Consider the following 22,856-nt stretch of genomic DNA (forward strand, 5'->3'; position numbering starts at 1 on the left):
TCATCTTCCTGTAGCACAATTTGCTTCTTTTTGAGGAACGTACTTATCCAATCCCAGGAATTTTTGAACAAGAACTTGGACATCCCAAGGCAGGAAGCTGAGGAAGAAGAGAAAATGGATAACTTTGTTTAAAAGCTTAACAACTGCTTGTTGCGATGTATCGGGACTTTAAAAGGAAGCACAAATAACTGACTTGGCCCTATCTCCGTCCTCCCTCTGTTACAGGATCCCTTCTGTTTCGTGAGGGTTTGACATAACAGGGCTGTCAGCCGAAGAGCCTGGTCAAATAAGTCTGTAGCCTGAAACTGTTGGAGGCAGGGAGCCTACAGACATATTGGACAGCACTTGTAAGTGAACAGGAAGAAGGCAAAGGCCCATTACGCATGCACATCTTACTGGAGATTTTCAGATTTAATCTTGACTTCAGATTCTGTGCCCGTCTTATCCACCATTCTTTTCCCTCTGGTGTATTTAACCTGCAGCTACAATTTTTTTAAAAAAAATTCACTTTTCTAAATCAGGGTGGATTTTTTTATATATATTTACACAATTGCTCTATTGCAGCTGTGCAGTAGCATCCAGCAAGCTTCTTCCATTTAGATCCTTGTGGTTCAGGTTTTGTGCATGCATTTTAGCCTCAGTTCATTGAATGAAAGGGAACAAAGAGGAATGCAGGCAAAGGGGGGGGGGACAATGTTGAAACTGACAAGCAGCTGAGAAGCCCCGTTTTCCATATTGCCAAGCACTAGGGGATTCTCCGCTGTGTTATTGGCTACTGTTAAAAATGGGAAAGTCACATGATCTCATAATATGGGGAAATATGTTGAGTGTACAGAATACATGGTAGAGCCCACTGGCATTGCAAGTGGTGATCGTTGGCAACGTGTGTGTGCACACGCGCGCGCGCACGCCTGAGCAAAGTCAGCTGCAGCTCAACTACACTTTGCACAGAGCTGCAATATGTATGAGGGAGGAGTCCTCTGGCAGAAGCTCTGGAGACCTTTTTTGGTCTTGTGCCACTGAATTGAAAAAAAATGATCAGGGAGTATTTTTGCTGATGCCCTAGCGCAGTGGCATAGTAACGTTAATTTCCTGCCCTTCCTTGCAAATTTGCGCGGTTTTCTCTGTGATTCTCTAATTTGATCTTGCATGCTAGTTGTGATCTTGGCAGTTTTTTAAAGCCTGTCCTGTGTGGATTGCACTCTTCCTCCAAATGGATTGATGCCAAGCAATTCTTAAGTTTGGCGATTTGCAGAAGGTCCATGTGGCTCAGCCATCATTTTAATATCAGGCTTCCAGAGACTGCCAAAATGGTTCACTCCCCCCATCTTTGTTCACTAAAGCATTAAAGGGAAAACTGCCTTCCACGCTTTAGGCTTCCCATCCCAGTCTCTCTCTTCCTCTTTATATCTCATGTCAATTTCATCCTGTGCTGATGATCCCCCTCTTTATTTTGTTTGCATGCAGCACTGAAATCCTTTTTTTTATATGCCAGAACTTTATTTTGTGTCCTTCTAGAGACTTACAACTCCAGACTGTTTTTCTGTTAAGCTTGACCTAGGCAGTTTTTAAAACACACACACACATTTTCAACTGCTAGTTGTGTAATAGCATTGTTAAGGAATTCTCTTAATTCCTCATCACCCAATTTCTCCCTGAAATCCAACAATCCATTTATTTTCTCTTCTTTAAAAATTCAAAGTCTGTTTTGAACTGTTTGGCTCAAAAGAGAAATTTGAAGAAGGGAAGGGGAAATTTCAGAATTTCATCCTGCACATACACAGAGGCAAACAATGTCTTCCTGCCAGAGTGCCATCCTGTGGTGTGTAACATAAAACAACTACAAGGGCTGAATTGACAAAAAGGTGCATAGAAAGTTAAAAGAAAACTACAAGGAGAAATGAAAGAGAAAGTCTTCTTTTGAAAGATAAAGAGAATAACAAGAATCAATGACTATATCTTTAATAAGTGGATTTTGGAAAAAGAAACGCCACTCCCCATAACTGTTGGAAGTTTCAGGTGTGATGCCCCTGGGTCTCAAGACCTCCAGAAGCAAGTGACCACAGAGTATGCAGGCAGACAGGCAAACACTAAGCATCTTCCTGTTTACTCTCCACTGTCACTGACTCCCTTTGAAGTGCAGATGAATACTCCTTAGGGAAAAGCAACTTCCTTCTGTTTTCTCTCTCTTTCTTTTCTCCCATAGACACAAGATGGGGGTGCAGGATGCCTCTGCATCCACTCCCATCTGTTAACTAGGTGGCATAGGAACTGTCTCTACTTCTCTACCCTGCACTATCAAGTATGTATTTCTAGAATAAAGTAATTATTATTTTATTTCAACTTGAAACAGTGGCTCTGTGTGACTTTGCAACTGTGCAAGCGCATGGTCAGGTGAGGTCTGATACAAGCACTGCTGCATTAAAGCTTTGTGCACTCTGCTAACTAAAGAAGGATCTGGACCACCAGAACCAGTACCCTTCCAACTATAAAAACACTATTTTGTAGGTACAAAAGGGGGTGAGTTGAGGTGTGGTGTGTAAATTATGTTTACTAAGAGTGCCACTTGTTGGAAATTAACACTGTTAGATTTGTGTGTGAGACACATGTTTCCCTGTTTACACAAAGGGGCTTAGCTTGACTTTTTCTCTTTCTGTGTAAAGAGCCATTAATTCACAGCTTACTTATGGTGAACCCAGCAAGGGCCTTTCAAGGCAAGGGAGAAGCAGAGGTGGTTTGCCATTGCCTTTCTCTGCAGTTTTCCTTGGAGGGCTCCCATCCAAGTACTAACCAAGGCTGACCCTGCTTAGCTCCTGAGATCTGACAAGACTGGATTTTACCGTGCCACCTTCCCTCCAGAAGCTTAGCTTACAGTCAGTAAAATCAAGGAGAAACATCGAGATTTCTAGTACTGAAACCCTAAGAACACTTTCCTGGGAGTAAGCACGATTGAATAAAATTGGATTTACTTTTGAATAGACCCGGCTAGGATTGCACCCCAAATCAACACACGTTTATTCAAGTTTATCCAGGGCTATTTTGGGGCAGGAACGCACAGGAACGGAGTTCCGGCTGGCTCCCAAGTTGGCCACACCCAGCAGGAACTCATTAGCATAATAGGCCACACCCAACAGCAGAAACCCATTAGGATTGGCTTCATTAGGGGTGTGTGGCCTAACATGCAAAGGAGTTCCTGCTACAAAAAAAGGCCCTGGGTTTTGACAACAAACAAGGTAAACAGAATAACAAGCAAAAGGTGGGTGTGGCTGGATAACCACACTTCTGGTAACATGTGGGTGTGGCCTAATGTGCTAATGAGCTATGCTGTCAGGGGTGTGGCCCAATAGGCTAATGAGTTCCTGCTGTTGGGTGTGGCCTATTATGCTAATGAGTTCCTGCTGGGCTTTTTCTACAAAAAGAGCCCTGATTATCTGAAGAAGTGAGCAGTGAGTCAAGAAAGCTCATACCTTACTACAAATGTTGTTAGTCTTTAAGGTGCTCCTGGACTCTTACTCTTTTCTATTACTTAATCAAGTTATTTAAGAAATTAAGATGCCAGGTCTGTGTGCTCGCATCAACTAGAAACTCTTACCTCAGGGCATTTAAATTGTGTGGAGTAATTGTTAGAGGGCACTGCAGAGACCCGGGTTTTAATCCTCACTCTGACCTGAATCTTACTGGGTGACCTCAGGCCATTCACGCTCTAGTTATTTGAATCATTTCCGAAGGTAGCTGTGTAGAGCAACTAGATTAGAGTCCAGGAGCACCTCAGAGACCCACAAGATTGTCAGGGTATGAGCTCTCAAGAGTTAAAGCTCCCTTCATCAGATATCTGACAACGGGAAGTTTGATTCTCGATATCTAGTTATTAATTCAAATGAAACACATTTTCAGAACTACAAATTAAATGGATGATCTCTGCTGTCCTACTTCACAGGGTTGTTGTTGGGGTAAAATGAACATATTTTGCCCAAGCTGTGAGGAGGAGGAGAGATTTATATCTTGCCCTTCACTCGGAGTCTCAGAGCGGCTCACAATCTCCTCCCCCTTCCCCTCCCCACAACAGATACCCTGTGAGATAGGTGGGGCTGAGAGAGCTATTTGAGGACTGCTCTTGAGAGACCAGCTCTGAGAGAACTTCTGATTGACCCAAGGTCACACCAGCAGCTGCATGTGAAGGAGTGGGGAATCAAACCTGGTTCCTCCAGATTAGACTCCACGCTCCTAACCACTACACCAAACTGGCTCTCACTGCACCAAAACTTGAGGAAAGGTGGGTAAAAAAGTAAATAAAATGTATGTACCGCATGTTATATGACCAAAAGGGAACATGTCTGCAGTTTCCAAAAGAGTATCTTACTTTTTTGATATCATTGCAAAGTACATCACTCTGGGGATGCAGACCATGTGCTGATTATGAAGGATGCCTTGCATTGCTGACTTCACCCAACAGCCTGGATTTACAGGAGAAATCATGGCTTCAAGTTCTTGCCTGCATTAAGTACAGGGATAAAGGAAACAGCAAGTCATAGAATCAGAGTTGGAAGGGACCTCCAGGGTCATCTAGTCCAACCCCCTGAACAATGCAGGAAATAAAGTGACAGAAGAAATCTAGATGCGAATCTGCTGACTCATTTCTGAACAAACTGGTTCCAAGAAATAGTTGCAACTACACAGTATCACAGATCATACCATTTAATAAGGTTTGGGAAATATCTGGAGGTTTTGTGGGTGGAGCTTGAGGAAGGTGGGGGTTGGGGAGGGGAGGGACTTCAATGGGTTCCACCTTCTAGAGCAGCCATTTTCTCCAGGTTAACTGATTTCTGTCACCTGAAGATCAGTTGTAATACCAGGAGACCTCCAGCTACCTGGAGGCTGGCAACCTTGCAAAAGTGGGATCTGAATAGCACCTTCCCCTTGCAGCATTTAGTAGTTCAGAAAAGGGCCAATAAATGGTGCGGTGTGGAACAGTTCTGTGACTGCTCTTCTGAATCCTTAAGAACCGACCTCTTTTTTTGCTAGGCTGAGAGAAATGGGGGGGGGGGGGGGGAAGGAAGGGTTTGCCTCCTTTTTTGTTGTGTGGGTCTTTATCTAAAATTGTCTTTAACTGGTCTCCAAGGGAAGGTCCTATGATGTCCATCCGCTCCTGTCATGTCCTTGGGAGGAAGCCAATATTGAACAGGTTTGACAGTGTGGAGATCTCCTTTAAAAAACCGGCTTCTTGGCAAAGAAGACAATGGCTCCTGATGATTTCCAACTGAATGAAAAGAGGATTTTGAATCGTGCATTTAGATCTTGGAACAGTGTTTTAAGGGACAGGAGGAAGTGCAATAATTATTTGCCTCGCCAAAGAACTTTGCTTGCTCTTAAGAGCTTGGGGAAGCAAAATACAAGTAGACTGTTAAAACTCTGAAGAATCATCAGAAGCCTGCAAACAATTCCCTTGTATGACAATAGAGTCCTCTTAGTAACTGGAAGGAGGAAGAATTTGCTCCAGGCTTGAGGAAGTTGTCAACTCTATGTTATTGTGGCTAGGGAAATACCTGGAGATTTGGGGGGAAGAGCTTGGGGAAGGGGAGGTACCTCAGCAGGGTATAATGCCACAGAGCCCGCACTCCCAAGCGTCCATTTCCTCCAAGGGAACCGATCTTGGTGGTCTGAAGACCAAGGACAATAGCAGGAGATCTCCAGGTGCCACCTGGAGGTTGGCAGCCCTATTTGTGGCTGTTCTCAAAGAATGTTTTATTTGTTTTTGGAATCAGGAATTGGGAATTGAGAAATTATCCAGTTAGAGGTATTGGGGGGGGGGGTAGCTCAAAACCAGCAGCCGGTGTAGCTGTTTTAAAATCGGCGAGATACGTTCTCATCGGCTGGCCTCCAACAAGAACGGGACTGCCACATTCTGAGCCAGCTGCCGTTTGCAGGTTGTCTTCAAGGGTAGCCCAACGCTTTACAATAACACAAACCACCAGGTCACAAAAGGCCAGCTGTCTGATCCTGTCTCGGTTCTGACAAAACACAAAGCCATGGAAATAGATCAAAATGCGTAGCCGTGTTTGCCTGTAGCAGTAGGAAAAAGCAGGAGTCTGGTAGCCCGTTACAGACTAACAGAATTTGTGGCAGGGGATGAGCTTTCATGCGTCACTGCTCACTGCCTCAGAACAAAGCCATGGCTTGTTTTAACTGTGGTTGGTTCGTGAAACTGGGATTCAGCTCCCAATCATCCAGAAACAAATGCTAGCTTCATTTCCTGCTCTTTGTCATCTGGGAGGGCATCCCTGGAGAACAACCAAACCTACCGGCATTCAGATATTACGTGAAAATTTAGTTAAAACTAAGGGTGGTTAATAAACCAGTTTGTCCATGTCTGATGAATCCTAACTAACCATATCGTTAAACCATGGTTTTGTGCGATGTCTGAGCTGAGCCTCTGTTCAAGGCAGCTGGACTTTTTCGGATCCCTCTGGCTTCTCAGTTGGTAGTATCTATTGAAATTGTCACTCAGTGGGGACAATGGTGGTCTGAATCCACCCAGAGGCTTTAAATGCATCACTGAAACTTCTGCGTCTGGAAATGAGTTGATCGGTTCGGATCTGCCTGAGTGTGAGTCCCTTGTAAGTTGCTGGTGGAAAATTCCACCAAGTTGCAGCTGACTTACAGTGACTCTATAGGGTTTTCAAGGCAAGAGACATCCAGAAGTGGTTTGCCACTCCCTGCCTCTGAGTAGCAGCCCCTCATCTTCCTTGGCAATCTCCCACCCAAGTACTAACTAGGGGTGTCAGGTCTATTGGACCCAAAAAATATCGGTATTCCAAATATTCCTGAATACCAATATTGGTATTGTATTGAGATTTGGGTAAATATTTGGGAAACCTGAATTTATTCAGCTTCATTATACCCTATGGGGACCATCTCCACAGGATACAGGGTATATTATACCCCATAGGGTATAATGGAGAATTGATCCAGGGTATTCGGGGCTCTAGGGAGCGGTTTTTTGATGCAGAGGCACCAAATCTGCAGCATAGCTGCTGGTGCCTCTCCTCAAAAAATAAAAATAAAATAAACCCCAAGTTTTAAAAAGATTGGACCAGGGAGTACAATTCTATGCCCCTCCCCCAATTGCCCCCATCATCCATTAAAACCAAAGGAGTAAAAAGGGCATTTAAAGGGACTGCTGTCTCTTTAAATGCCTTTCAGCCGCACCCAAATAAAAGCTGAATAATTGGATTTTATTTGGGTGTGGCTATTTCGGTAGCCAAATCAGATTCTTCAATCTATATTCGGCTGAATAAATACCTGGAAAATACCAATAAGGTGTTTTTCAGGTATTTATTCAGCTCAGTATATATTGAGTGCACACCCCTAGCACTAACCAGGGCCAACCCTGTTTAGCTTCAAAGATTTGTCATCATCGGGCTAGCCTGGGCCATCCAGGTCAGGGCTGTTACCTGATTCCAAAGCATCCTGAGAGGCCAGTGTCACCAAAATAAGGGCACACGAGAGTAGTCTTCACACCGTTGACTCTTTTTGCTTTCAGCTCGTGGCTCAGTGCTTCATGGAACCCGACCACTGCAAACTTGCTTGCACAGTAGCCCTATGGTGGGGGAAAAAACATTTTTCATTACAGGCATTCTCCCCCTGGGCATCACTTGGGATACGGAGGTCTGAACTTCCTTTTCTCACCAATCAGCTTGATGTGTGCATAAATTGCTGTGAGGTCACAGTTGACTTAATGGCAATGCCAGCAAGGGGCTTTCAAGGCAAGTGAAAAGCAGAGGTGGTTTGCCATTGCTTTCCTCTGTAGAGTCTTCCTTGATGGTCTCCTTTCCAAGTACTGACCCTGCTTAGCTTCTGACAAGATTGGGCTATACCATACTTCATTAAATAGCCAAGTCGCCCCCTGGTGTGCGAATACTTATTTCCGCACATCGAAGTAACCTGGGGGGGAGGGGGATTTTTGTGCACACTTGGGACGGTCCCCAGGTGTGCACAAAAATCTTAAAAGCTGGAAAAAAAATCGGGGGGATACTTAAATCCCACCAAAAGTCACAGAGCGTCCCCTGCGCATGCGCAGGGAATGCTCTGCGAACTGCCTCGATTCAGGGGGGGAGGGGAGCGAGGAACCGGTCACTTTGAGGAGGAGGAGGCGGCGACGGCAAGGCCCGGCGAGCCCCGGCGGCTGCAAGCCGCGGGCCTCACTTTGAGGAGGAGGCGGAGGAGGCGGCCGGGAGCGGGGAAGAGAGACTGCCGAGGGGGGGAGAGAGAGAATGGGGGGGAAGAGAGAGAGACTGGGGGGGGCGGCAAGCTGGGGGTGGTAGTTGGGGGGATGCAGGAGACGGGGGAACCGACGGGAGGGGGGAAGCTTCTTCCACCTCCGCTTGCTCTGTGTGGAGCTCCCCCGCTCCTCCCCCCGTGATTTTCGTGGGTCCCCTTTCTTGTACTTCATTATATTTTTCCATTTGGGATTCAGACATTCCAGATGTTTTTCGTTTGATCGTTCCTGCCTTTTGGATGTTTTGGATAGTCCTGACTCTGCCCTACTCTTTTGGGGTTTCCTTTTCATTGACCGTTGTTGATCCTAAGCTTTCAGAATCAGACAAGGCAGTATGCAGAAAAAACATCCATGTTTTTCTAGGTTATGCTGGTTCTGATTCTGAAGGTCACAGAACAAGAAACAGGACACTTTCTGAGAGAGCAGGTGTATAATGGTAAGATTTAACTGACTGTAAGTTACTAACCTCCATGGAACCGGTTGCAAAGAGCCCCAGTGATCCAGCTATGGTGACAATGTGGCCATGTCCCTTCTTGATCATTTGTGGAAGGAAAGCCTTGACAGTCTGCAGAAAAACAACAGATTTCACTGTGCATGTGCACCATGTGCTTATTACAGTTGCACACACAGAACCAGCATTCCAAGGCCAGCTTTGCAAAAGGGCTATCACAACCTACCCATTGTGTTTAAGAACATAAAAAGAGCCAGCATTCCAAGGCCAGCTTTGCAAAAGGGCTATCACAACCTACCCATTGTGTTTAAGAACATAAAAAGAGCCCTGTTGGATCAGACCAATGGTCCATCTAGTCCAGCATCCTGTCTCACACAGTGGCCAACCAGTTCTTCTGAAGGGCCAACAGCAGGGCATAGAGGCTGAGGCCTTCCCCTAATGTTGCCTCCAGGCTCTGGGATTCCAAAGTTTAGTAGTGCCTCCGAATGTAGAGGTTCCCCCTCAGCCACCACAGCTAGTAGCCACTGATAGACTTCTCCTTCATGAATCTATCTAATCCCCTTTTAAAGCTGTTTATTCCTGTGGCCATCAGTACATCCTCTGGCAGCGAATTTCACATGTTTGCCACTCTCTGTGTAAAGTAGAATTTCTTTTTGTCTGTCCTGAACTTACTGCCCATCAGCTTCATTAGATGACCTTGAGTTCTAATATTTTGGAAACAAGAGAACATTTTCTCTTTGTCAACTCTCTCCACCCCATGCATAATTTTATAATCCTCTATTATGTCCCTCCTTAGTTGTCTCTTTTCTAAACTGAAAAGTCCCCGTCTGTTCAGCCCTTCCTTATAGGAAAGGTACTCCAGCCCCCGAATCATCTTGGTTGCCCTCCTCTGCACTTTTTCCAGCTCTTTTGGAGATATGGCAACAAGAACTGTACACAATATTCCAAATAAGGCTGCACCATGGATCTATACAGGGACATTACAATATCGGCCGTTTTATTCCCAGTCGCTTTCCTATTAATCCCTAAGGTAGAGTTTGCCTTTTTCACTGCTGCAGCACATTGGGTTGACACTCACTGAGCTATCCACTACGACCCCAAGATCTTTTCCCCTCTCAGACTCAGCAAATTCTATTCCCCTTAGCCTATACCTGAAGCTGGTTGTCCCAATGTGCATCACCTTACACTTACCAACATTGAACTTCATTTGCCACATTGTCGCCCACTCACCCAGTTTGTGGAGGTCCTCTTGGAGCTCTTCACAGTCAGCCTTGGTTTTCACTACTTGTTTACCATTAACAAGGAGGAAATCCTAATCACAGGTCTCTAGGGTTATATACCATTAAGGGTTAAACCTGTATTATAGTAGTTCAGACTACAGGTGGTAGCTCATGTGACTGATTAATCTTTTCTGGGGATCCCCCACAATTATTTTATTTTATTTATTTTATTTTATTTCATTTATACCCCGCCCTCCCGCATGTGGGCTCAGGGCGGCTTACACAGGCACAACAGTGCAATAAAATATAACACATTAAAACAATTTAGGCACGCAAAGTGCGATAAAATTACACAGTTAGCCACTTAAAACATAATTCAATCTTACAGGATGCATCGGTAGTTAAAATACTCACTCATTATTATATATCACCATGAGGTCAACAGAAAAGGGGGGGGGTGCCATAGGCCGAGATGTTCCAGTTGGCTAATCAGCCCACCCCGACGGCACTGCTCTGTAGTACATGATGGTGGTAATAGTGGCGGCGGCGGCTCCTACTCAAAAGCCTGGCGGAAGAGCTCTGTAAAAGGTCCCGCAGGGCCCTAATCTCCTCTGGGGGCTCATTCCACCAGGTAGGAGCCGTCACCGAAAAGGACCTGGCCCTTGTGGCAGCAAGCCTGGCCTCTTTAGGTCCCGGGGTCACTAGGCAGTGTTGTGACCCTGACCGAAGTGCTCTTTGGGGCCTGTATGGGGAAAGGCGGTCCCTCAGGTATGCCAGACCCTGGCCATGTAGGGCTTTAAAGGTAAGCACCAGCATTTTGAAGCGAATCCGGAACACTATAGGCAGCCAGTGCAGCGCTTTCAGTACAGGCTGGATGTGATCTCATTTTGGGACCCCCATTACCAGCCTGGCTGCCGCATTCTGCACCAGCTGCAGCCCCCGAATTAGAGCTCATTGTACTGGCTTGTAGGTTCAGGTATCAGGCAGCGCAGAGTTGTACAGTCCAAAGGTCAGGGCTCCAGAAGTCACACACGGCATAGTTGGACAGTCCAAAGTCAGTGGCTTAGCATCTATCGTATGCGTTGCATCCACACCTAAAAGCCTCTCTTGGTACCTAAGGGTGAAGCTTGCAACCAGCTGCTCAGGTACTCATCTTTGTTATCAGCAAGCAGCTATCGTCGGGCCAGGAGGCATGCAGTTTGCCATCTTGCCTGGAGTTCTGTTCTCAACCTCTGTCTGTGGCGCTCTAAGGGTGTGGGTGATGCTGGAGGCCTGGGAATGACCAACTGAGTTTCACTTGTTGAGTCAGGGCTGGAGGGTGCCATATCAGCTGTTGGCTGTGAACCCTGACTAGCCTGCAGCTCATCTTCCTGCTTGCCAGCTTCTGTTAACTCAGAGCTGGCTACACGAGGCTCCTCTTCTCCTGAGGAGTCCTCACTATCACTGAGCCCTGGCTCTCTCATGACACTCCTCTCTGGACTACAGAGATTAGTTCCCCAGGAAAAAATGGTTGCTTTGGATAGTGGACTCTATAACAATGTACCCCACTGAGGTCCCTGTCCTCCCCGGGCTCCACCCCCAAATCTTTTGGGTATTTCCCAACCTGGATCTGACAACTCACCCCCCTCCATCAGTGGCCAGGAAGGACCTGGCAACCCTAGCTAGAAACCTGCCCCCTGGTAATTAGTTTTCTATAGAGAGGGGCCTTTTTTTTGTACAAAAGAATTTTCAGCTACATAAGTCACATCTTCAGATACATAAGTGGTACAAGCCAAACTAGGATTGCCAAACTACAGGTGGAGCCTAGAGTTCTCTTGGAATTACAACTGATCTCCCAGGTAGCTGAGCTTCCGGCTGGCTGCATCCCTTCGACGCTCCTGCTACTCCCACTGAAGAACAACAGTTTTGCTCTCCAAACAAAACCAACGCTGACACAAACTTCAATGCCAGGTATGGGAAAGACTAGAGGAAAGAAGGGAGCCAAGACCCCCCCCCCCCAGACCTCCAAGGAAGATTAACACAAACTCTGAGGAGCTGAACCAATAAATAAGAACCTGGACGAGCTCACCGCTGCACTAAAGTCGGCGGAAAGGAAGGCTGAAGCTGCACACCAGACAGCTAGGAAAGTAGCAGATGAGATGAAAGAGCTGAAAGAATTTGAGGCATGGACGAAAAATAAAATCATACTACAGGAAACTAAACAAAGAGAAAGGAAATCCAAACTTAGAGGAGTCTCAACAAGTTTCAGCGCAGCAGGAAACCTCACTGCTTCTTTAAATAAATGGCTGCAACAGATCCTCCTCGCAGCTGGGGAAGCAGGGATTTCTGAAGAGATTATTACCTCAGTCTTCCAGCTGAACGTTTCTAAAAGAGCTTCTGCAGAAGCCTCCCCAGACATTGCAATCGAATTCAAAGAGGTACAGACAAAAAACAAACTTTTTAAAATTGCAAGGGAAAAGCAGGGTTTACCTCTTGAGGATACCATCATTTTTCTATACGTCGACATTCCAGCAGAGGTTCCCATAGCAAGACGCAGACTACGAGAAACAGCGAAGGCGTTGAGAGACCATGAAATTCAGAATAGATGGCTTCCACTCGGCCACCTAGTAGTCAATCTAAATGGAAAAACTCTCACCACTTACAATGAGACCACAGGCAAAAAACGTTTGGACGCAGTTACTAAGCAAACAGACGGAGGAGTTTGAAGGGGACAGTGGGTCTTGGGACTTGACAATGGCATATTAAGTTATGTGGAGAGCAATTAAAATAAATAAATATAAGTTGGGAACATAGAATTAGATACAAGGAGTAACTATTAGAAAGGAGTTGAAGTATTATAACAAGGGCATAGCAAGGAGGTAAAGGGTGTGCTCCCCCAAAGACCTCTGGTAAAAGGGTGGAGGTTACCCTCCTGCTGGAGGGATTTCCCCTACAGCACCCAGTATCGGAGGCAACCCCGTCCAGCTTTCTTTTCTAGGTACTGAAGAAGACACAAGAAGAATATGATAGAATATGATATACAGGAAGTTGCATGGTGGTATTATAAGCGGGTAATATAAGGAAATAAGAAAAAGAAGAGGTTATAAACAAGATTGGGATTAAGATATAAACAGACATGTCACCTCAATGGGGTTTTTTTTGTTTTGTTTTGTTTCAAAAGCAGTATAATATATTAGGAAAGAAACATCTGTATGAAATTGTAATATATTCTCAATTAAAAAATGAAGGGGAAAAAACACCTGATCTCCCAGCTACAGCGATCCATTCATCTGAAGGAAACAGCAGCTCCTGAGAGTGGACTCTATGGCATCACATCCCCACTGATCTCCCTCCCTACTCCAAACTCCACCCTCCCCAAGTATTACCCCCTAATCCCCAAGAATTTCCCCAAAACTGGATTATCATCAGACTAGCCATGGAGTGCTAGGCTGAGTTCCTCTTTGATTTCAATGGGTTTGGACTGGTGTTAACTCTCAATATCATTCTAACAAGAGATAAGAGCCCGGATGGATCAGGCCAGTGGTCTATCCAGTCCAGCATCCTGTTTCACACAGAAGCCAGTCAGCTGACCTGGAGGGCAAACACAGCATAGAGCAGGTGTGTCAAGCATAAGGCCCATCCAGGGCTCTTATGTGGCCTGCTGCAAGGGAGGGAACAGAAGACTGCCCAGGGAGGGGAGTGGGTGGAGCCACTCCGACTGTGGCTTCAGCACAGCGGAACAACATAGTCTGCAGTAGTCAAGCAGCATGGGAGCATCTGCCCAGTGCTACATTGCTGGCTCTCCAGTCTGCCCATGTGGTTTTCCTCTGCACCCCCTTCCAGCCCATGGGGTCTTGCAGTGAGGATACACCAAATCAGCGTTTATGAGCTGCTGTCTTTTATATACAGTTCATATATCCAGTACCTGGCATTACATTTTATGGCACACAGGGCCCAGCCCAACAAAGTGACATTTATGTCAGATCCGGTCCTCGTTACAAATGAGTTTGACATCCCTGGCACAGAGGCAAAGAGTGTCTCCTGCTACTGCTTCCCAGCACTGGCTTTCGGAGGTCTGCTGTCTCTAATGGCTTGCAGCCATTGATGGACCTAGTCAGTTGTACTGTGGAGCCACCAGGCCTTGTTTTCAGCCGAATGTTTTCCATTTTCCCTGTTCCTGCAGAGAAATACCCACTTAAAGTTCCTTTGGAGGCGTTTTGGGTTTAGCAGCCCATGTGACAAGGCTAAAGACTGTAACAAGATTACCCTTCATTTCAGTCCTCTTAAAATGCCCTTCCACTACCAATGGTCTTGTCATCATTTCAGCCAGTCTGTGTTCTGTCAGGGTTTGACTGATAAACTGCTTTCCAGAATCAGTTGCTGCAAAACCACCAATCGTGCTTGGAAGCAGAACCTACTTGGATAAACCCCAAACATACCACTTTGGGTAACTTCTTTATGTACCTAACCCTATAACTCGGCTTCACACATAATGAAATACACAGGTTGGATCAGGGGTCCCCAGCCTGTGTGATCATCACACATGGCTTGTGGGTTATCTTCACTTTCCATGACTGTGGTTCCTGATTAAGATCAAGACCACCAAGTATGTGGACAAAGGGCTTCAGCTCCTCGGCCCACTGATGTTTCCCCAACCTGAAACAGTCTTAGGGTGAGCATGAGTGGATCTGCTGGGAATATTGACATCTATCCCTGGGAAGAAACAGACTTCCCCAAACAGTGTTCTCTGGGACTGCTTCAGGTTAAGAAAACGCTCCAGGGGGGAAGCTTGGAGCCTCTCCACAAGTATCACTGTCCGCATCTGAATCAGGAACCCCAGTGTTGGCAACCAAGGAGAACATGCAATTCCTCTTGGGGAGTGTTCCCTCTAAGCTGAGTTAATGTGAGCTAGCTCATTGTTTTTTAGCCTCCAGCTCACACGTTTTTGTCTCAGCTCAGGAAGGATGGCTCCAGAGCAAACTAATTTATGTAGTAGCCAAATCGCTTGCTCACAACTTTAATGCCAGTAGCTCACAAAGTAGAATTTTTGCTCACAAGACTCCACGGCTTAGAGGGAACATTGCCCCTGACCCCATCTGTGTACTCTGTAAGGTGGGCAGAGGGATGAAACCTTGTAGGAAAAGCAGGAAGCAATGCAGAAAGGTAAATAACGGTTAGTAGGAAACTCATTACAAAATGAAGTGAGCCATAAAATGATGGTTCTGTAGATTTTTCTTTAAAGAGGACTGGATATATTTCTACATTACAAGTTCCTAAGCTGTATAACTGCCCAATCTTCTGCATAGTTACTGGAGAATGTACCTCATTAAATTCACCGAGACTTACTTTAGAATACGTAAATATAGGGTTGATGATTCCTTTTTTTGCTGCCTTTGGGGAATTAAAACTCTGCTGGCTGCCTCCTGGTATCTTACGCTGAGTCATGTTGAACAATTAAATAAGAGCGGAACAAGATGCTGTGAGGCAAGGAACCCCCAATTCCTCTCAAGGATTAACGTGAATAGTAGCGGGCTTATTCCATCTTGCAGGGGTTGCTAATTGGGTCTATCGGCCTACACAGCCCTTACCATCTTCAAGGCCAGAGCTGGAAATGTGGTAATGAGCTTCTTATGAGAACCTGCAGCCCACAGGATGGGAGGGGGGAATCAGAAGTGATGACGTAACTTTCTAAAGGGTTTCTGCAAGAATGTGTCCTGATTGGATGTCATCATCACCTGATACTACTCGGCCGAAAAACTTTAATTGAGCTAAGAGCCTGGAGAAAGGAGACTAGTTTGGATTCTGATGGACTGAAGGCCTGGACTATGATATGCTCATTTTGCAATAGACAGCAATGTAGAGAACGATTGAGCTATGGCCTTTGACTCTTAAGCTTTCTGCCATCTAACGCAGGTCTTGGAAACGTGTTCTTCTTGTTTTTCTTGCTGCATGATTTTAGAGCAGGGGTGTCAAACATGCAGCCCGTGGGCCAGATCAGGCCCTCGGAGGGCTCCTATCCAGCCCTCAAGGAACTGGCTGCCTTCTGCTTCTTTCTCCAGTTCTGCTGCTACATTGCAGATTGTTTTACCAGACTCTCTCAATCACATAGGAGAGATAGATAGGCAAGCTTCTGTTCTCTGCACTGGCTGAGGCTCCTCCCCCGTCCCTCCCCGGGGGAGGGAGGGAACGAGCCAGAGCTTGCTTCCTAGCCAGGCTGCCTCAATTACACAGGAGACAAAGGCAAGCCTTTCTTCCCCTCCATTGGCTGAGGCTCCTCCCCTTCCTCCTGTCTTGCTTTGCTCAGCTGCCTCAATAGCAAGAGAGAAATACAAAGCATCTTTAAGACCAACAAAGTTTTATTCAGGGTATGACTTTTGCGTGCCTCGCTACAGTGTGTGTTCTGTTGGACTCACTATGCCAGGGCGCTCCTGGGTGCAACCGGGTTCCCGCCCCCTTTTCACTGTATTCATGCCCTCATGATCCAGTCTTTCTCAATAGAAAAGCAATGTGAACTATTTAGATGAGGAATAACAACAAGCCAGTGAGGTGGATTAGGCTTAGAGTGTGTGTCCAGACCAAGTTCACCCAGTACATTTCCTTTGTAGACTGGGGATTTTGAATTTAAGCTTCCCAGACTGTAGGCTGATACCACTATAGCTGTCTCTCTATTCTTGAACTGCCTCAGAGGAGTTGTAGTTATTTCTCTGGGAAAGACTATAGTTTTGCAGACAAATACATAGCACTCAGTCTGTGTCAGGATGCCTTCTCAGGATGTGTCAGGATGCCTTCTTGACCAGCACACGAAGCAATTTATGTACAAAAGCTCGTAATGCCCAGCCATTTCATGTTTTCCCCTGGGCCCTAGACTCAGAACACTGAGCATGAGATTTCTGTAATTAAACTATAAAAGAGCCAGTTTGGTGTAGTGGTACTCTAATCTGGAAGAACCGGGTTTGATTCCCCACTCCTCCACTTGCACCTGCTGGATGACCTTGGGCAAGCCATAGTTCTAGCACAGCTGTTCTTGAAAAAGAGCAGTTTCTGTCAGAGCTCTCTCAGCCCCACCTACCTCACAGGGTGTCTGTTGTGGGGAGGGGAGGGGAAGGGAAGGGAAAGGAAATTGTAAGCCGCTCTGAGACTCCTTTGGGTAGTGAAGGGCAGGGCATAAATCCAACTCTTCTTCTTCTTCTTCTTCTTCTAAATCAAAAGTATGTTTGCAGCTTACAGATACGCACCTGAACAGCATACTCGATTGCTACTGCACAGACATTTTGATGCAATAATTCAGAGCAAGGGGCGTCAATTTTCAGACACTGTTAAATAAACAAAATATTGCAAGAGTGCTAGTGTTTTAAGTATGTTTTCTTTTAAGTAAAAAAAAACCTGTTGTGCTTGTGTCCTTTATCAAGTTTATATCTCCGCTACCTGGCATTACATTTTATGACATACATGGCCTGTCCCAACAAGGTCTCGTTTATGTCAGATCCAGCCCTCATAACAAATGAGCTCGACACCCCTGTTTTAGAGCGTTGTGTTTTCTGTAGATTAAACATTTTTGTTCTGAAAGATATTAAATAAAGCTTTACAAACATTTTTAAAAGGTTTAGCTGCTTGTGTACATCAGTCCTGGAAACTCACGGGGTTCAGCCTTGGACTCCTTGACGGATGCTATTTTAATAGTTTCTTTTTCTTAGCTCACCCAATTGTGTTCCACGTTAGCTAACCTGGGATCAATATTGGCTTGTATCCTGCCACGCAGTTCCTCTGATGAAATGGCATTTCCATTTGAGGAAGAGGAGGCAGCAATTTCTCTCAATTCTCTTCCAACTACATAATTCTACTTTGCCCCCAGCATTGCTCCTACAGGTCTGCTGATCCCCCCCCCGGAGCGAAACGGGGGGGGTCAGTGAGTTCCACAAATTCCACATATGGTTGGATACATGCCACTAAACTGATATTTTAAAGTGCCATCAAGTTGCAACTGACATATGGCGACCTCAGCAAGGGCCTTTCAAGGCAAGTGAGAAGCAGAGGTGGTTTGCCATTGCCTTCCTCTGCAGAGTCTTCCATGGTGGTCTCCCATCCAATACCGACCCCGCTTAGCTTCCAAGATCTGACAAGTTCAGGCTATACCATGCCTCCTTCCCTCTCAGATCCACATTCTTAGGCGCCATCATATATTTTAGAAACACACACCAAAAATTCACAAACGTCCGTCTGTACTGCCTCAGTTGTATCTGTGTCCTGGATGCCTATGGCAGATTGAGAGGTTCTCAGACACATTGTCCAAAATGCAGAATATCACTCCACTTGTTAAACTGCCCCACACACATCAACAAGCTACAAACAGTGGCTTGCTCCCCAAAACATTCCCTGACACAGATTTTTTTTGGAGTGCTGTCAAGTGTGGTGAAACGGGGACCCACCCTCAGCCGTTCTGTGGCTCGCAAGCCCCTGTTTTTGCCTTCCCACCCTTTCCTGGTGGGGCTATTTCCTTTCGTTACATGCTGCCACCACTCACTGAATTGACATCGCCTTCCCAGAGGGACAGTGAGACCCCTCTGGCTGATTCCCCAACCTTGGGAAGTTGGTACCACACTCGTTGGGTGCCCTTTGGAGAGTTGGAAACCCCTCCGATTTGGGCCCGTTTGTGTTCCCTATCCTCCCTTTGCCCCTGGTAACATGCTGAGCAGGGATGACTAGGTGGTCACAGCACACCAGGTCTTATTTAACTCAAAAAAGTTTATTTTAACTATGTACAAGTTAAGCACAGAAAATAAACAAAAGCACATTAACACAACCTGGGCAGAAAATAAATACGATTTAAAACACCAATTCTCTGTCCCCTATACACCCCTCTCTATCTCTGGAGGTTGTGGGCCTCAGGATGGGTTTTGCTTTCCCCCTCCTGTTGTTGTGGAGAAACCCCCCAGCCCTCCACCAGACTGGTCACTGGTACAGTTACTCTCCTGGCTGTCCACCACTGTTTATAGTGGCCTGGATGCCCTGGAGTTTGAGGTTAGGGTTAGGGTTAGGGTTAGCCCCCACCTGTACGCTCCCTCGAAGCTGCCGTCCAAGCTGAGCTGAAGGCCAGACCAGGCTGAGACTGAACTTCCCCCCTCAGGAGCCAAAGCCTCTACCTCCCTGGCTCCACCCCTGGGGTGTGTCCATATTTTCCTGCTCTTTTCCCTACAGCTTCCGGGAACTGTAGGCAGGGAGGTATGGCAGCTCCATTGTTCCCTAAGGAGTACCTCCCCCCTCCTAAGGACTACCAGGCTGGCATCCATTTTAAAATACACTGCTGCCTCTGCCTGGCAGCCATTTCACCACATCAAGTCACAGCTGACTTATGGGAACCCCGTAGGGGTTTCAAGGACCAAGACTTTCAGAGGTAGTTTGGCATTGCTTGCCTCTGTGTAGCGCCCTTGATATTCCTTGATGGTCTGCCATCCAAATACTAACCAGGGCCAACCCTGCTTAGCTTCCGAGATCTGATGAGATCAGGCTAGCCTGTTTTATCCAGGTAGGGCACAGATTATCCTCTGAAATCTCAGCACCCACCTAGGGGCAGATTTACTACAGAAACTCATGAAGCTTAAGCTTCAGAGCCCCTAATCCCTGGAGGGGCCCTGAAGCAACCTTTTTTTTTAATTGAGTGAATTTTTCAACAAAATTGATGGAATTTTTTTAAGTGTTTGTTATTAAAATGCTATTTTAATGACAGAATCATAAGCCAATGGGTTGAAGCACTTAATATTGACCTTAGAATATGCTCTAATACCCGTTTCATGTGGCCTCAAAATGACCCTTGTAATTGGTCAAATCTCAAAATTTTCTCAGGGGCTTGCAGAATCCGAACAGCGGTTACCCAGACCTCATTGCTGGTGTATGGTCCATTTTCAAGGGCTCCACCCCACCACCCCATTCTCCACCATTTGGGCCCCTAGGTCCTTGCAAGGGTAGCAAAGGCTCTTTGGACCTTGTTGGATATTGCCCTATTGTTGTTGGTTGAGAAGGGGCCCCCATAACAGTTCAAGCTTCAGGGTCCCAAAAATGTAGGTCCGCCACTGCACCCGCCACAGAGGATTGTGGACTTGCACTGCCATGATTAGGCCGGCTCTGAATTAATAGGATTGGGCTCTTAGAGCTGCAGGCTCCCAGTTCATGCTTCTGCTCATAGGGAAACTTTAATCAATATGTCTCTGTTAGGAGATTTCATTGTGGGAGAAAATGGACTGAGAACTCTGGAAGAGTTAGATGGAATGCTTTCATTTTTGTTGCAAGAAATGCCACTTACCCAAAAATGAGCATGACAGTTAGTCCTCATGGTCCTCTCCAGAAGTTCATCTGGACACTGCAAGATGGGCTTCCTAGTTACGATGCTGGCATTATTGACCAAGATGGTGACATCTCCTACATCTCTCCTCACCTTCTCAGCAGCAGCGTAGACCTCTTCCCGTCGACTCACATCACAAGTGTAAGCATAAGCCCTGACGCCCAGCTCACGCACTTCCCTCGCTATGTTTTCATTACCTTCTGAGTCAACATCCCACAAGACGAGGGTAGCTCTCCTTTGGGCAAATTCCAGTGCCAAAAGGCGCCCAATGCCAGTTGTACTGGCTGCTCCTGCTATCAAGCAGATTTCATTAGCAACTGTTTTCTCCGGGGGTTTCATTATCCACTGAAGCAGAGAATGGATGATACATCTAAATATTTCCACCGTGAGCATAAGAAAGTCTGTAAGCACAGCCATTATGTCTGATCCCTGGGCAGAAAACAATGGCAATAATTGCTAGTGCTCCGGAGGGCTGGTGTATCAAAACACATCTGAAATTCAGAAAAGCTGTACTTATAGGGAAAATGGAGATTTAAGAGATTACAGGAACTGCTTCTAATAAGGAGGTGGAATTTGGATAAAAAAGAGAGTGTTAGGTCATTAACTCTCAAACTGCAACACTGGACACAGTGGAGTATTGCAAGAGCACAGTCTGTGAAATAAATGAAGCAAACAGTTACGGACTCCTGAGAATGCAATGCATTGGCCCCAAAAGGAATCTGTCTGCTGTCTAAATGATTCATTGGCTTTGTCTCATTCAAATCTGCCTCTGCTGGGAGTGAATAATTCTGGACACTATCTGCATTAGCTGGATTATTCAGTCCAGAGAAGAAGCTGGGGTACCTGGACTTGGAAGAGGCTTGCCTAACACAGTGCCCAAACCCAAACAGTCGCTTCTTCGTCATCCACATTTTTTAAACTGGAGATGTTGAGGATTGAACCAAGGACTTTCTACCACTGAGCCTCAGCCCAGGTGAGGCAACATGAAAGACCTTGACCTGAAACCTGGGACAGCCACTGCCAGTCAAGAGTAGAAAACATGGACTTTGAAAGACCAGTGGCCCAGCTCAACATAAAGCACCTTCACATCTTCATATATTTACTTGCAAGGAGATACCTGTTGTGGCAAGGTGGTGGCTCAGTGGCAGAGTTACGGGGAAATCCTATGCAGAGATACTCCAGTTTGAGCCCATTTATTTGAGCAGTTTTAGAGTGGAGTAACTCTGCATAGGATTGCTCTGTGTGGTATCTGGAGAAGGGAGCAGCGACTCGCAAAAGCTCATAGCCTGCCACAAATTTTAGAAAACAGCAAGAGTCCAGTAGCACCTTAAAGACTACTGGACTCTTGCTCTTTTCTGCTGCTACAGACAGACTAACACGGCTGCCCATCTTGATCTGTGTGAGCTGCTTTGCCTGCAGAAGGCCCCAGGTCCACTCCTTGCCACCTGGAGGCCAGCTAATAAGGCATTCTCTGCCAACTCAGCAGAAGGGACTCCTGCATGGATGCTCACAAAGCATTTTTATTTCCATAAAGGGTTGAGAATTGTTGGGTCTAGATATTTTTCCAGGCCTCCTCCTCCTCTTCCATATCTCCCCCCCCCCCATTAAGTCACTCACTTAACAAAGCAGTTGGAGAGTGATTCAGCAAGAACACGACTTTATTCTTCAACTCGAACACAACTCAAACACGGATCAACATCTGATAGCCAGAACAGCCTTTACATTGCAGCTGTCCTGCTTTTAAACATTCCCGGCTAATGTAGCCACACCCACTGTACAAATACCAACCAATAAGGTTGTTCATATAAGGACCAATCACGGATGTTCCCGCTCAGGGAGCTTGCTAGAAGGTGATTGGTTAGGTGCTTCCTGGGGTAGTAACACGATTGGATGTATTTGGATCCTAGCCCAGGACGAAGCTTAACATTACAAGTCAATGAGATGTTTCACATACATCATGCATTCCATGGCAGCTTTGGAATACACTACACCCCCCAAACCCCAGTTTGCTGTTGCCCACATTCCAAACTGTATTTCCTTCCCTCCATTAACCCACAGCAACCCCCAAGCTTCTTTCACTTTAGCTTCCCAGCATAAACACTACCCCCCTTGCAAATATGCCCAAATGCCAGGGTTGCCAGCTCTGGGTTGGGAAATACCTGGAGATTTTGTTGATGGAGCCTGAGGAAGGCGGGGTTTGGGGAGGGGAGGGACTTAATTAGGCCGTTTTCTCCAGGTGAACTGATCTCTATTGCCTAGAGATCAGTTGTCATAGCAGGAGATCTCCAGCCACCATTTGGAGGTTGGCAACCCTTCCAAATGCCTATTTCAAGTTCCCCCTCTTGTCCCATTACTTCCTTTCCCAGATTCCCCAGTCCTTCCGGTCTCTCCAGTTTTCAGCTCCCCCCCTTCTTTCTCAATATCGGTCCTCCTAACACACATCTCTCCCCCTGCCTCCCAGGATCTCCACTTAACCTTCAGCACTCAGTTTCTGAAACGCAGTGTTGTAAATCCCACATATCCAGCTGGTGTCTTGTGGCACCCTAAAGACTAACAGATTTATTGAAGTGTAAGTTTTCATGAGCTCAATAAATC

At 46.1% G+C, this 22,856-nt stretch overlaps 1 protein-coding gene across 1 annotated transcript; it reads right to left on the reverse strand.

Moving 5' to 3' along the window:
• Positions 1-20,678, reverse strand: LOC107110176 (retinol dehydrogenase 10-like). The gene is made up of 5 exons (XM_015410908.1): positions 20,223-20,678; positions 8,742-8,840; positions 7,452-7,597; positions 4,361-4,492; positions 1-97 (listed from the first exon to the last, which is right to left on the reverse strand). The coding sequence occupies exons 1-5, from the start codon at positions 20,676-20,678 to the stop codon at positions 1-3; spliced, it is 930 nt and encodes a 309-aa protein (XP_015266394.1).
• Positions 20,679-22,856: the final 2,178 nt, after the last annotated feature.

This window comes from Gekko japonicus, unplaced genomic scaffold (assembly GCF_001447785.1).
Source record: "Gekko japonicus isolate JY-2015 unplaced genomic scaffold, Gekko_japonicus_V1.1 scaffold125, whole genome shotgun sequence".
Classification (NCBI taxonomy): domain Eukaryota; kingdom Metazoa; phylum Chordata; class Lepidosauria; order Squamata; family Gekkonidae; genus Gekko; species Gekko japonicus.

Excerpts from the sequence above, each read along its gene's own strand:
- LOC107110176 (XM_015410908.1), bottom strand. The coding sequence starts at position 20,678 with ATGGCTGTGCTTACAGACTTTCTTATGCTCACGGTGGAAATATTTAGA. Across the intron at positions 7,598-8,741 it reads TTGCAACCGGTTCCATGGAG|GGCTACTGTGCAAGCAAGTT; the intron begins GTTAGTAACTTA and ends CCCCCACCATAG. Across the intron at positions 98-4,360 it reads TTTGCAATGATATCAAAAAA|CTTCCTGCCTTGGGATGTCC; the intron begins GTAAGATACTCT and ends CTTCTTCCTCAG.